General features: G+C 44.3%; 1 protein-coding gene across 5 annotated transcripts in view; it reads right to left on the reverse strand.

The window, feature by feature from the left end:
- BTNL9 (butyrophilin-like 9) overlaps window positions 1-7,505 on the reverse strand; it is a 23,024-nt gene extending 15,519 nt beyond the window's left edge. For 4 of the 5 annotated variants that reach the window (XM_010846486.1, XM_010846485.1, XM_010846484.1 and 1 more), the window contains exons 1-2: window positions 7,239-7,503; window positions 1,680-1,814 (exon numbers count right to left, since the gene is read on the reverse strand). In XM_010846486.1, the coding sequence (XP_010844788.1) occupies window positions 1,680-1,788 (109 nt within the window). In that variant the 5' untranslated portion in view covers window positions 1,789-1,814; window positions 7,239-7,503. Of the gene's footprint in view, window positions 1-1,679; window positions 1,815-7,238 lie in introns of all 5 variants that reach the window. The other variant, XM_010846482.1, reaches the window with a different exon arrangement.
- Window positions 7,506-14,594: the final 7,089 nt, after the last annotated feature.

The raw sequence follows: 14,594 nt of genomic DNA on the forward strand, positions 1-14,594 counted from the left end.
TCTTCTACTTTCAGACACCAGTCACCATCTGCAGTGATTTTGGAGCCCCAAAAAATAAAGTCTGACACTGTTTCCCCATCTATTTCCCATGAAGTGATGGGACTGGATGCCATGATCTTCGTTTTCTGAATGTTGAGCTTTAAGCCAACTTTTTTACTCTCCACCAGATACAAATGTGTGGTGGGGTACTGGTAGCTGGTTTGAACCAATCAGCTGCCAATATTATTCAGGGGATGGTTGTGTCAATATGGCCAGGGCATTAAATTAAATGGAATCTTTGGCAAAAAAAAAAAGTACACTATCCTCTTACGTGAATAAAAATTGACATATTTGCATAAATGTGCAGAATAAAAGATCTGAAAGAAGAAAGACCAAATTACTGATGGTGATCATTTCTGCATGGTGTGAATAGATGTTTTCTTATTTTTGCTTTTGTTTTCCTATTTTGCTTTTTTGATTTTCTAATATTTTATAATGTACACGCACAGCTTCTATAATAACAAAGAATATTAAAATAATCTGGGAGGGGTGCTTCTTGCCTCATGGGTTTTCCTATCTAAAATCAAATCCTGCTGTCGAGATTTTTATTCATCTGGATCTTTCATTTGATTGTCCTCTGCAGTGATGTCTCCACTGGCTGCTTTACTCCCTGTTTTCTGCAATTTCCATGAGAGTCGCTGTTCCTTCTGCAGTGCCTTTCCACCCTGCATGCCTTCATTCATTTTTTTCTGGCTTCTGTGTTCCTCCTTTCCTTCTTTCAAATCTCAGCTTAATCCCACCCCCAATTCTTCCTTTATGAATTCCTCCCATCCTTCACTTGGCCCATATAGCATGGGAGCACCTTTCTTCTCTCCATATGAGACCCCTTGTTGCCTATTGCCTTGACAGTGCTCCTACCAGCTTCCCTCTTCAGGTTCTCTCCAGCTGTCACTGCTCCCATGCCTGATGCCTGGCTCTTTTCCTGGGCGTACCCTGCCTCAGACTGTCTCTTGCAAGGTTCTACTCATACAGTACCTCCTGTCATGGCCCTTCTTGGCTTTCTGGAAAAAACAAATTGGTCTCTTAGCTGTGATCCCAGATCTTTGGGTACATTTCTCTTGCAGCTCTGGTCACACAGCTGGACAGTCATGTATATCATGTCTGTTCACCGTCCTTGAACAGACTGAGGATTTGGGCTGTTCTTTGTCAATCACTTCAGCATCCCTGGTTTCCAGCTCAGGGAGTTGGGGAATTCTATTTGCATAATTAGTTTACATTCTCTGTTAGTTGCTTCTTTCATGAGAGATGGTATGACCAGGATCCTTTGTGTTCTTCAAAAGCTATGGCTTATATCGCAGCAGAGGAGTTAAAAATATTTTCCAACTGGTTCAGCCTAAGTATAGATCAATAAGACTTTCCTGGCACCCTCCCACTATGCCTTCTGCCATGTTTGTGAGCTGTGGAGTTGTTGGGGATGGGGGGGCCCTGAAGGGATGGTGGAGAAGCACTGTGGGGCTGGATGGTGCTCAGGGTCAGTGACTCTTTAATAACTGGGATGGAGGGCTTATTTTGTAGCCCCTGAGACAGCCTAGTAAAAGGCTGCAAGATCTCAGTCCTGGAATAACCTGCAGAAGGGGTGGGCAGAAGCTGATGTGCTCGCTGAGGTCCTGGCTGTCTGGGATATAGTTTAGACATGTTACCTGAGCACAGCACCCTGGGCTGGAGGAGAAGGAGCAGGTGAGTGAGGAAGAAGAGACTGCTGGGCAGACGTCCTCGCTGGTAGGAGTTCAGGAAGACTGAAAAATCCATCACTTTTCCACAGAAGTGGGGGCCACCTGCAGAGGGATAAAGACATACTGGAGTGATGCAGTAGAGTTAGAACTCCATGTATCAGGCCTGACATCTGTTATTGCCTCAAGTCTTTTTTTGGGGGGGGACTTGCAAGCTCCAGGGCCTGGCTTCTTTCAGTCATAGCCAGATGTGAGAGTTGCTTCTAATTTTAACAGGCAGCATTGCTTGTGGTGGGGTTGACCCTTGCTTGGACTCACAGTCCTTTAACAGGACAGGGCCAAAGGGTCCCAGAGGAAGCAGCTTCTGAGCTTCACATTGTTTAGGGCCAGGAATAGAGCCATGCATTGTGTGGGAGCTGAGTTAGGTTTCAGTGACTTGGCTCAAACAAAGGGAAATCTATAAGAACTCCCAGATGCGTTTTCCTTTTCTCTGCCCAAACCTGTTCCTGATTCCCTTTGACCTGGAACATCAGGTCCACAAAACAGAGGAACAAACACAGTGCACTTTCCTAAGTGGCATGCACGCCTGGCTGCCTTTTAACTCCAGCCACACCTAGAACACCTTTTTCCAGCCCTGAGACCTCAGGTGGAGTTCCCAGGAGGTCAGTTGATGACTGTCACTGAGTTAATAACATCTTTAAGACCACAGTGATGGGGCTGTCTCATCGATCCCTCCCCAAACCCATCTGTGGCCCCAGAGACCCAGCCCCAGTGCAAGCAAGGGCTGTTCCCTCTTCACTCCTGATGCCCCTTGAGGAGCTGTGGTAATGTAATATGAGAATCAGTGAGCCTGGGCAGCCAATTCATCTTGGGAAATATACAAGCCTCCCCACATTTCTCCTCTATTTAGTTGTGGGACTTTATGCAGACTATGTAACTTGTTGAACATTAATTTTTTCACTTGAACAATAGAAGAAACCAATCCAGCTCAGAGGGTTGTTAAGCCTTCAAAGTGAGATGGATGCTCTTTAAAGAAAAATCAGCTCCTCCCTCTGCCTCCAACTGCTTTCTTCTCCCCATCTTCTTCTAGAGGCTACATCCCTCTCCTTTCACTCCATCATAGCATCCCAGAGCAGAAAGGCCCATGGCAGTTTCTACTCTCCAGCTTCCCCAGTCTCCCCTCTCCCTCTGTCTGCCACCCCACTCTACTATTTGGTTTGCCTTTTCCCACAGACCTGCGAGATGGCACCCGTTCCTGGGGTCCTGTGGCTACAGAGCCCCAGCCACACCATCAGTAATATCACCAGTAGGGTTTACATGAAGGACTTTAGTTCTTTTTTTATTGTGTGGTTGATTTACAATGTCTTAATTACTGCTGTACAGTAAAGTGATTTATTCTTTTTTTTAATATTTATTTCCATTATGGTTTGTGTTGGGCTTCCCTGGTTGGTCAAATGGTAAAGAATCTGCCTGCAATGTAGGAGACCTGGGTTTGATCCCTGGGTTGGGAAGATCCCCTGGAGAAAGGAATGGCTACCCACACCAGTATTCTTGCCTGGAGAATTCTAAGGACAGAGAAGCCTCGTGGGCTACAGTCCCTGAGATCACAGAGTCGGACACAACTGAGTGACTAACACACACACAGTTTGGGTTATAGAGACTTCCCTGGTGGCTCAGACGGTAAAGAATCTGCCTGAAATGCAGGAGACCCAATTTCGATCCACTTTCTTTTTTAAAAATATTTTCATTATGGTTTATCATAGGATATTGAATATAGTTCTCTATGCTATACAGTAAGACTTTGTGTATCCATCCTACATATGAAAGCTTACAGTAAAAAAAGTTGAATTGCAAGAGTTGAATGATGGTTAGCAGGGGAAGAGGATGGGGGAATGTGGTACACGTTGGTCAAACGGTACAAGCTTTCAGTTACAAGATGCATAAGTTCTGAAGATCTAACGTATAGAATGGGATCATAGTCAATAATACTGTATTGTATACTTAAATTTTTGCTAAGATTAAAGTTTTAGTGTTCTCACAACAAACAAAAAAGATAACTATGTGAGATGGTAGATATGTTAATTAGTTTGGTTGTGATTATTATTTCACAATGAATGTGTTTATCAAGATATCATATGGTACAAATATATACAATTTGGGGGGCTTCCCTGGTGATCCTATATATAGGATTTCCCACTGCCAATGCAGGGGGCCCAGGTTCAATCCCTGGTCAGGGGACTAGAGCCCACACGCTGCCACTAAGAGTTCACGTGCCACAACTAGAGATCCTGTATGCCACAACTAAGACCCAACACAGCCAAGTAAATAAATATGTTTAAAAAAATAAATAATACATACCATTTTTATTTGTCAATCATACTTCATAAAGCTGAGAGAAAAATGTATTAGCTTTTAGTAAATTATTTTTCTGCAACTATTCAGGTAGTCATATTTTTTTTTCCTCCTCTTTCAATTGATTAATTTACCTAAACTGTCAAAATCCTTAGAATAAAATAGTTGACAATGAAAAAAAAAGCTAACAGTATGTGAAAGACTTTAAAACTGTTGGTCATGTAGCAAAAGATGGTCTGAGGAAGTGTGTAGGTAAGTTGATGGAAGGCAGGCAACATGAATGACCTCTGTGCTGGAAGGACCTGGGCTGACAGGACCACTGCCAGAGGGAGGGGCAATGGCCTTTGAGTCAGTGGGTCAGGGGCCTTGCCTCATGGAAAGCAGAGGCTAAGTTGGGGAGGCTTCATTCATGCATCAAAAGGGGCCCCTAAGGAAGGAGACTGGAGTCCCCTTTCAAGGGGGCCTGGCTGTTTTGATAGCCAGCAGCTATTAGAATATGATCACACAATAACCAGCAGAACAGAGGCCCTGGGCCAGAGCCCAGGCTCAGGCTGGGCAGTCTAGCCTTTCACCCTTTTGGCTGACAGCAGGAATGTGTCTGCGACAGGCCCACCAACTGGGAGCAAAGGACACAGAGCCCTATGAGTGTGAAGCTCTAAGGATACATCAGCACCAGCTAAGGCCTTCCAAAACAAGAGGAGCTCAGAGGGTGTTTATGGATCCATATGGACTGGCCAGACTGTGAGGAATTAGTCAAGACTTGTGCTAGGAACAACTTAAGTGTTCCCAAGGCAGCAACAGGGCATTAGATGGGCCTGCAGCTGGGGGAAGGGGCACCTCACAGCAGGATCAGTATTCAAGGTCCCATATTCCTGGGGAAGGAGGAAGCTGCCATCTATCAGTCAGTCTGTGTGTTCAAGACCCCGGAATTACTATCAGGACTGCAGTTCTCTGTTGTGATACACTCTTGCGATTTCAGTCACTGAGGCTGCAGGTGGAAGAGGTCATAAACACACATACATACATGCATATGTCCACAATAATAAAAACTAATATGAATTGAGTGCTTACTATCTACCCAGAACTTTCCTATATCAGAAGTATTATTACTATTATTATAGGACCAAGGTACAGACAAGGAAACTGAAGCAGAGAGAGGCTAAGTGACTTGCCCTGCACACATGGCTGGAAGGTGGTGGAGTTGGGGGAGTTCCTCCCAAGCTCTGCACTTCTCTGGACACAGCTTCCTCACCAGCAGTGTCGTGTCAAGGGCACCTCAGTTCTCCTGTCCCCCAATTCACGACCCCTGTTAGGGACCACCTCGTCACAGACTGCAGCACTCGCCCTGACAGCATGTCACGGCAATTGAAGAAGTGGCTTGAGTCCCCAGATGTCAGCCGCAAGACTAACCAACCAATAAATGAATATAAACAAATCCACTTGTGATAAAACAGCTTAAAATGAGTGTTTCCCTCAGACCTTGTCAACAGCATCTTCTCCAGCAGGAGGTCACGCCCCATAGTACTTTTGCTTCCAACACGAAGGAGCTGATTTTAAAGCCTTTAATTGGAGGGAAGCCGTCTGGTGAATTCTTGAAGGGAAAATAGAGGGGCTGAGATAGCATATTGAAAAGCAGAGACGTTACTTTGCCAACAAAGGTTCATCTAGTCAAGGCTATAGCTTTTCCAGTGGTCATGTATGGATGTGAGTTGGACTGTGAAGAAAGCTGAGTGCCAAAGAATTGATGCTTTTGAACTGTGGTGTTGGAGAAGACTCTTGAGAGTCCCTTGGACTGCAAGGAGATCCAACCAGTCCATTCTGAAGGAGATCAGCCCTGGGATTTCTTTGGAAGGAATGATGCTAAAGCTGAAAGTCCAGTACTTTGGCCACCTCATGCAAAGAGTTGACTCATTGGAAAAGACTCTGATGCTGGGAGGGACTGGGGGCAAGAGGAGAAGGGGATGACAGAGGATGAGATGGCTGGATGGCATCACTGATTCGATGGACGTGAGTCTGGGTGAACTCCAGGAGTTGGTGATGGACAGGGAGGTCTGGCGTGCTGAGATTCATGGGGTCTCAAAGAATTGGATACAACTGAGCGACTGAACTGAACTGAACTGAATGCTCCCTTCCTGTTCTAAAGAGCATATTCCTCCCCATTTGCTGCCAGAAGTTTGCCTTTTCCAACCTCCCTCAGCAGTTGAAACACTCTGATCCTTACCCCTCTGAGAGGAAACCTCTTCTGATCTCAGCTATTCACATCACAGTGGAAATGGATTTTAGCTTCCTTTTCTGATGGTGAGGTTTTGCTGGGGAAAGGTGAGAGACTGGACACGTTGCAGATTTGAGGAAGATGGAAGACCCAGGGAGGGGAAGGATGGCCCAAAAGGGGGTCCCAGGTTAGAGTTAAGCTCTGCTGGTGGGGAACATGCTCCCTGCTCTCCAGGGAGCCTTTGAAGACACAGGGAGATATAAGGGTCGTGCACACCAATGCCAAAGAAATGCTGCTACCCTCCACCCAAGTTTATCTTTCCTCTTCTTTCTGTGTTCCTTCTCATTTTTTCCCTGGCCACACTCCAACTTCACTCCAGTTTTCTCCTCCTGCATGTCCAACTCCTGAACAACATTTATGTTTTCTTGATTTCCAGTCCTTCAACTCTTGAGTTTCTCTTTGAATATTATTTTACTTTGCTTTTGCTGTTTTGTAGGCTTGGGCTGTGTGTGCTTTGCCCCTCTCTTATTCCCTGTGTCCTAAGCCTTAAGCCCCCAGGGGTAGGACTTTGGCACATTTGCACCCTCTCCTCTTTCAGCACCCACGGCAATGCTTTGCCCTCCGCAAACTGTTAGTTAATGCTCCCTGGCTTGCTTTGGTTTTATTTCAATAGGTCCACAAGAGTATTTACACCCCTGGTCTCTAAGGGAGATGAATTGCCCCAAGGAGAGATCTTCAATGAGGTTTCATATGGCTTGAGGGGGAAATGGGATGTGTCTGAATCCTTCCTATTCAGGTGGAACTGCCAGAACAGGCATCTCCCCTCGGTCACACTGACATCCTTATCCTGCAGCCAGGTTCAGCTGATAAGATGGTACCAACCCATGCTGTGCTATCTCCTCAGCCCTCATTTTCTGTGTCCCATTTCTGAAAGGTGGAGGTTTAGACAGGATTGAGTCACGTACCTGGCAGATAGCAGCAAAGGGTCCAAAATGACAGGTGATCTCAAGTTCCCTGCAAGGCAGACAATCACGAAGTATTCTGGCTCCAGATGCTAAGGTCCTGTAGACACGAGCTGACACAATAGAAGGGGACCAGCTCTTCTGTGACAGAATTATTCACTCACCTTCCACATTAAGATACATGCTGCTTGCTCAGTCCCTTGTTATAAAAACCAAGATAGATAGAACAAAACGAGGAAGTCTCTGTCACATCCTGCCTGAATTGAATTTCCATGGAAAGTGCCCCCACTAAGGTCTTAGAAGTAGGGTAAAGGTATCTGGGAGTTTTGTAGGGACTGCAAACTACAGAAGCTCAGAGCAGGGAGAAGACGCTCCAGCTGGCTGCCCAGGATCTCTGGGGTTCCAGGGAGGCAGGATGGCCATGCCTGCCCCTTTCTCTTCACCATCATAGCAAAACATATAGAGACTGGACAGGAATATCCACTGAGGATTAGGAAAGGTCTGGTGCTCAACTCTTAACTCTGGTGCTCAACTCTTACCTCCACAGGGTTAAGGACAGTAAGAAAAATAATCTTGGAACTTGGCCATGAGTAAAACCTGCAATAGCTGTTCACATACAACTTGGAAATGCAGCAGGGTGTTGTGCTGGGACTCCTCTAATGGAGCAAAGCTCAAAAAGAGGAGAAACAATGACTATCCCACCCTTACCCCATTTTTCCATATGCCACTGTGCCACTTTGGTGTTAGTGGGAATGAAGCACAATGGACCAAGGTGCCAGCCTAACCAGCTATTACCCCCACCCTGACATCATTCCTAGGGGACAAGTCAGAGCTGTGGTACAGGGGAATTCAAGCACATGGAGGACTCCCAGAAAGAAATGCCTGATGTTTAGGGAGGGGCCTGTGCAGATGCTGGGGTTCTGGGTTAGTGGATGGAAATGAAAACAATGAACTTCAGAGCCCCAACCTGATGGTGATGCTCCATATTGAGGCAGGCTGGTGCATGCACCCCATAGAGACATCCCAGGACAGCAAAGGGAGCTGAGTAGTGAGCTCAAATGGTGGGTCCCAGTCCCGGAGGGTTGGGGAGACAGAGGAGGGCCCAGGGACAGATTTAACCTAAAATTGACACTGAATAAAGAACAGGATCAGGGAAATGATGGAGACAAAAGGAAGGGTAAAAGCACTGAGTGGAGGGAGGCTGTTAGCATGTATGGGGCAGGAATAGGTTATGGGCTTGCCATGAGAGTTTACAAAAATCACCAGTTGAAGGCAGTCCTGGAAAGAAAAATAGATGGGACCAAATTGCAAAGGACCTTTTATTCTACAGAAGGAAGTGGAACATTGTCCTAGTTGGTAGCCAAGAGTCAATTGGACATTCAAAGGACCTGAAGTGATTCAGGATGGGAAGAAAAATGGTGATTGTTTGAGGGACTATTTGGAAAGGTTAATCCTGAGATTTTTATTGGTCTTTCCCTGAGGTCCTACACACCACCTGGGGAGAGGTGAGAATGTCACAGCAGGATCCAAAGGCAGCATACAGAGTTCACTTCTGTGACTTCTGGACACAGCACAGCTGGACACAGTGGGATGGAGACCCCCAGCTGCCACTTCCTGCACTTCCGGGTGCGTCCTCCAGCAGGGACAGGACCCTGTGCCCCCTCCTACCAGCTGCACCTGAGCACCTCATTCCAAAGCCTCAAGAAATGCATACATGCCTGTGTTTAAAAAGAGGATGGGCTCTGGACTCCTGGGGAGCTGCAAGTGAAAAGGGAAGGAGCCTCAGCTGCATTTGTCTGAGCAAGCTCCAGGTGATGGACAGGGAAGCCTGGCATGCTGCAGTCCATGGGGTTGCAAAGAGTCAGACACGACTGAGTGACTGAACTGAACTCAGCTGCCTTTGGTCAGTGAGGAACTCATCTTTACAGCTATTCCATTGGGTCACTTTGGCCAATTCTCCTTGGTGTATACCAACCTCGCCATGAGGTTGTCTGAGAGGATTCATGGGTGGGGGAGCCTGAGAACACCCCCAGCATAAAGGCCATTCTCACATACAACATGGGAAGATGGAACAAAAAGTCATGCCAAATTCACAAGTAGATCGGTTAATTCTTCTGCAAAAAAAAAAAAAAGGAAAGACAGCAGAAGAAATGGCAATAAGAACAGCTTAAGATAAACTTGTGAGAACAGATGTAAATGTAGGGGAGAGGGGAAGTCCCCTTCTATACTGAGTTTGAAAATATATAAAGCTTTCCCTCATCTTCAGAGTCCATGGAGGAACTTGTGTCCTCTTTCTCACTACCTCTCACTGTTCATTCTAGCTTTTCCAGTCTTCTTTCTGTTTCTTCTTGGACCCTAATCTCTACCAGCCAAGCGCCCATGGTGGTTACCTCCGCCCCCATGCATTTTCTCCCAGCATCCCACCCACCTCTTCTCTCTGCTAATCTCTTTCCCCAAGTTTCTGCTCAAAATTTCTTCTTCCAATGCCTTCATGAATGAATTTCCTCTTACCTCTGTATACATACTTTCTTCTCATTTTTTAAGTTGCCTCATATAGTTTAAACTTGTATAAATGTCTCATGGGGCCACATTTACAAATGTCTTTATGTAACTTTTTTTTTTCTCCTCTACAATTCTGGCTCCTGCTTTTCAGCAGCCAAGTCTCCTTGACCCTTGGGTACCAGCAGTAATTCTTCCTCACAAAAGATGCTAGCCAATCACATGACCTGATCCACAGAAGAGAAGACAGTTATTAAAGGAGATGGGTTTTGCTCTGCACTGCTCAGAGGCAGAAAATTTGCTAATTTCTCAGCAACCTTCCCCCAGCCCATAGCATGGCTCCCTGAACTCTCCTATTACATACCTTCTTTTGTTGTTTTCCAAGAAACTTAGACTGAAAGTCCTGTGCTTGTCAGCTGGCAGGGCGCCTACCATTGTGCTTTTGTCACACAAATGGTGACGTGCACACTTGTGTTGAGAGAGAAGGAGAAACACACTACCAGCTCAGGCATTCATTTTAAGCTAGGTCCTGGGGGACATAAAGGGCTACAAGGGCCTCACACACCCTTCCACTACTCAACCACCCTGAATTCTCCAAGGTCAACAGGCATTTCTGGAGTGACTTTAGGAGTGTGGCCCAAAGGCATCCTCATTGGACACTCCAGCCTTAAAGGAATCCCTGTCTAGTAAAGAATTAGCCAATATCCTCTTATAATGAGCAGAATCATGGAGAGTAAGAATTGGTTGTAAAGAAGCCATCAGCTAATGCAGGCCCTGTTGAGAACACATAAAGGGTTCACATAAAGGGAAAAGAGGGCACGCTTTGACCAGTGTGCTTCGATTATGTTTTTTTTTTTAAGCAGCCTGTCAAATCCTTTTTTAAATAGGATTTGACAGAGATTGAGTTACATGAAGAGATTTTAATAGAAAAAAGTGATTAGGCTGTTATTTAAGGATGCTCCACGCTCATAGGCGTCAAACCAGTGCTTCCTTCCCCGGCATAAGGTGGATTCCACTGTGTCATCTACACTCTCTCCTGGCTCCTTGGACATACAAATAGTATCTGTTTGTTATGTTAGATGGAAACCATTTTTTAAAATATTTAAAATTTCTAAATAAGGCATAAAATGTGGCAACATATCCTTTCAGGGTCATATGGAAACACTTGTGCAACCAAGGATTCATTATTGATTGGAGCATGTATACTTTATTTCACTACTGTTGATGAAAGTGAAAGAGAAGAGTGAAAAAGTTGGCTTAAAGCTCAACATTCAGAAAATGAAGATCATGGCATCCGGTCCCATCACTTCATGGGAAATAGACGGGGAAACTGTGGAAACAGTGTCAGATTTATTTGGGGGGGCTCCAAAATCACTGCAGATGGTGACTGCAGCCATGAAATTAAAAGACGCTTACTCCTTGGAAGGAGAGTTATGACCAACCGAGATAGCATGTTCAAAAGCAGAGACATTACTTTGCCAACAAAGGTTCATCTAGTCAAGGCTATGGTTTTTCCTGTGGTCATGTATGGATGTGAGAGTTGGACTGTGAAGAAGGCTGAGCACCAAAGAATTGATGCTTTTGAACTGTGGTGTTGGAGAAGACTCTTGAGAGTCTCTTGGACTGCAAGGAGATCCAACCAGTTCATTCTGAAGGAGGTCAGCCCTGGGATTTCTTTGGAAGGAATGATGCTAAAGCTGAAAACTCCAGTACTCTGGCCACCTCATGCGAAGAGTTGACTCATTGGAAAAGACTCTGCTGCTGGGAGGGATTGGGGGCAGGAGGAGAAGGGGACGACAGAGGATGAGATGGCTGGATGGCATCACTGACTCGATGGATGTGAGTCTGGGTGAACTCCGGGAGCTGGTGATGGACAGGGAGGCCTGGCGTGCTGCGATTCATGGGGTCGCAAAGAGTCGGACACGACTGAGCGACTGAACTGAACTGAACTGAAGATGAATTATACTATAAATAAAGTTAGAACACAAACAATGGGTAAAATATTTCCCACATGACAAAATCTCTTTATTTTAATAGGAGAACTTAATTTGTCACATTTATTGTGCTCACTGATTTGCTTTGACTTTTACTCTTGTCTTGTTATTTTATGTTCCTATGAAACAATTTCTTCTTGCATATTTGTTTCCTAACAGTCGGGTTGTACAATTTTCTTTCTTTGTGCTCCCTCTAGTGGTTTTAAAGTTCTGTAACCTATTTCTATTTGTAATTACTCTTAAAAATGTAAGAGAGTATTTTTTTTTCCTCAGTGTGTCTAGAAGTGCTGGTCACTTCTCAATGAGACAAAATATTGAACATGTTTTTACTTCTCTTCCCTTTCTTTCTACTCATCCCCCTCCAAACTCCCAAGGTTAATTGAAATAATCTGGAAGTTTCGTTTCAGATGTTTTTAAATACATTTTGTCCTTCTTCTATGTTAAGAACTATTTTCTAAAAATTACATTAAAAATCACTACATTAGCCACAGTTAAAATAACACTCATTACTTTTGGCAATTTTGCTGCACACCACTCTTCCTTATGTTACATATCTCATCTACTTTATCTTTCCTTGGGTTCATTTTGCTTGAAATACCCTCCAGTATTTTATTTCCATAAATGTCCTTTGATAGAATAATTTCTCTGATCTCCTTCATTCCTGAAGATCTTCTTTCACTTCCTTAGTTGAAAAATGATTGTTCAAAAATGTAGATGTACATATATATGGGAGAAAATGAGCCTGTAACAGTCATGGGGGAAGAGTGGTGAGGAGGTAGAGCATAGTATAAATGACTTAATCATGAGCCCTCTGACCAGAGGAGCAATAGACAGGGACTGGTGATAAAATTTACACATAAGGAAGTAACTACAGGCAAACCAAACCCCAAAGTCACTGAGTTCTCCTTCTGGCAACTAGACTGGGATGACGAGGGAAAGGATGAAGAAGGGAGGGAGGTTAAAGTATTGTTTTTTTGTTTGTTTGTTCAATTTTAATCTTTAAACATGAGCCTGAATTACTTCAATATACAAAGGAACTTCTTAGTTCCAACCAAATCTGGGGTATGAGGTTAGGTTTTACCTGTGAGCGACTCAGTTTATTGGCCAAATAAATAGAGAATAAACCACATAGAAGTTTACAAAATCAATCTCTCTCCAACCCCACCCCTTTTTTTACTACACACACACACACACACACACACACACAAATACCTTTATGTGTGAAGAGTGTGGGGGTGTGCGTGTAACAGGCTTCTCTCTGGCTCTCTCTCTCTCTCTCCTTTCCTCCTAAGGGATGCATTTTTGACCTCTCCTTCAACACTGTCCCCTGAGCTGACCATTTTGTTTCTAGATAACAATCTCTTAACCCAACTCACCCCCATAGCCTTCTCAGTTCTTGGCTTTATATTTCCTACTCCCTTTGGAACCCATAGAGAACCAACCCTCACCTCTGCCACTCACCAAAGTGTTCCTAGATCCTCTGATTCCTCTGGTCCCCTGAACTCAGTCCATATTTCAAAACAAGTCCTGCCTCCTCTTCTTGAAGTTCATCAAGAACCATGTCTGTATCGCTAGGCACAGTGCATCAGTCTGGCTTGATTTAAGCCCTACAACCTGATCCTAATCACCATCCTAAGGTGAGAAAGTTCAGAAGGATGCCCCCAGGAGACAAGGTCCCTAAGCTTCCACTTGCCTAGGTCTGCAGTGGTTTGACTCTGACACCATCCTGAGCTTGACTAACAGCTCCTGTGGCCTGCAGTTATATCTATGACCTCGGTGTTTGGCTGTTTTGCTTTCCATATCTATTAAGAAAAGCAATTAGGATTTAGGGGGGCAAGATGTTCATTAGCACTCATATTCCAAATCTGACTACCACACTACGTGAGCATTAACTTTTTCTCTTATTCATATGAAATTCTGACAGACTCCTTGACCAAACTCAGGTTCTTCTGAGCCCTATTCTTAACTAGTCTTCAACCTTGTAGTCTCCGAGCACAAAGGATTCTATCTAACACCCAACCTAAGAGCCTTGAACAAACTTGAGCATCATTTCTAACAACTCAAGGCTGTGTCCCTGGGATGACCTAGCCCCTGTTACAGCTCCTGCCTGAAAAAACTCAAGGCTAAAAAAACAGTTTACTGCCAGTCAACACTTGAAGATAGTATCCTGGTCTCCTAGTTTATATAGAAGGGTAGGAGCCAGTTTCCACAAGTGTAAATTCTTGTAAATTTCCATTTTTCTTTATTTAAATTTTTATTTTATATTGCAGTATAGTTGATTAACAATGTTGTGTTCATTTCAAGTATACAGCAGTGATTCCGTTTTGCATATACATGTATCTGGGCTTCCCTGGTGGCTCAGTGGTAAAGAACTGCCTGCCAATGCAGGAGAAGCAGGTTTAATCCCTGGGTTGGGAAGATCCCCTAAAAAAGGAAATGGCAACCCACTCCAGTATTCTTGCCTGGGAAATCCCATGGACAAAGGAGCCTGGTGGACTACAGTCCATGAGGTCCCAAGAATCAGACACAACTCAGTAACTAAACAACAACAACATACACATACCTATTCTTTTTCAAATTCTTTTCTTATTTAGGTTACTATAGAATGTTGAACTGAATTCCCAGTGCTATTCAGTAGGTCCTTGTTGGTTATCTATTTTAAATATAGCAGTGTATATATTTCAGTCCCAAACTCCCAATCTATCCCCACCCTCATCTTTCCTCACTGGTAACCAAAAGCTCATTCTCTAAGTCTATGAGTCTGTTTCTATTTGTAAATAGGCTCATTTGTATTTTTTTTTTAGATTCCACATGTAAGTGATATCATGATATTTGCCTTTCTTTGTCTGGCTTACTTCACTTAGTT

The sequence above is a fragment of the Bison bison genome, unplaced genomic scaffold, assembly GCF_000754665.1.
Source record: "Bison bison bison isolate TAMUID 2011002044 unplaced genomic scaffold, Bison_UMD1.0 scf7180017864238, whole genome shotgun sequence".
Lineage (NCBI taxonomy): Eukaryota > Metazoa > Chordata > Mammalia > Artiodactyla > Bovidae > Bison > Bison bison.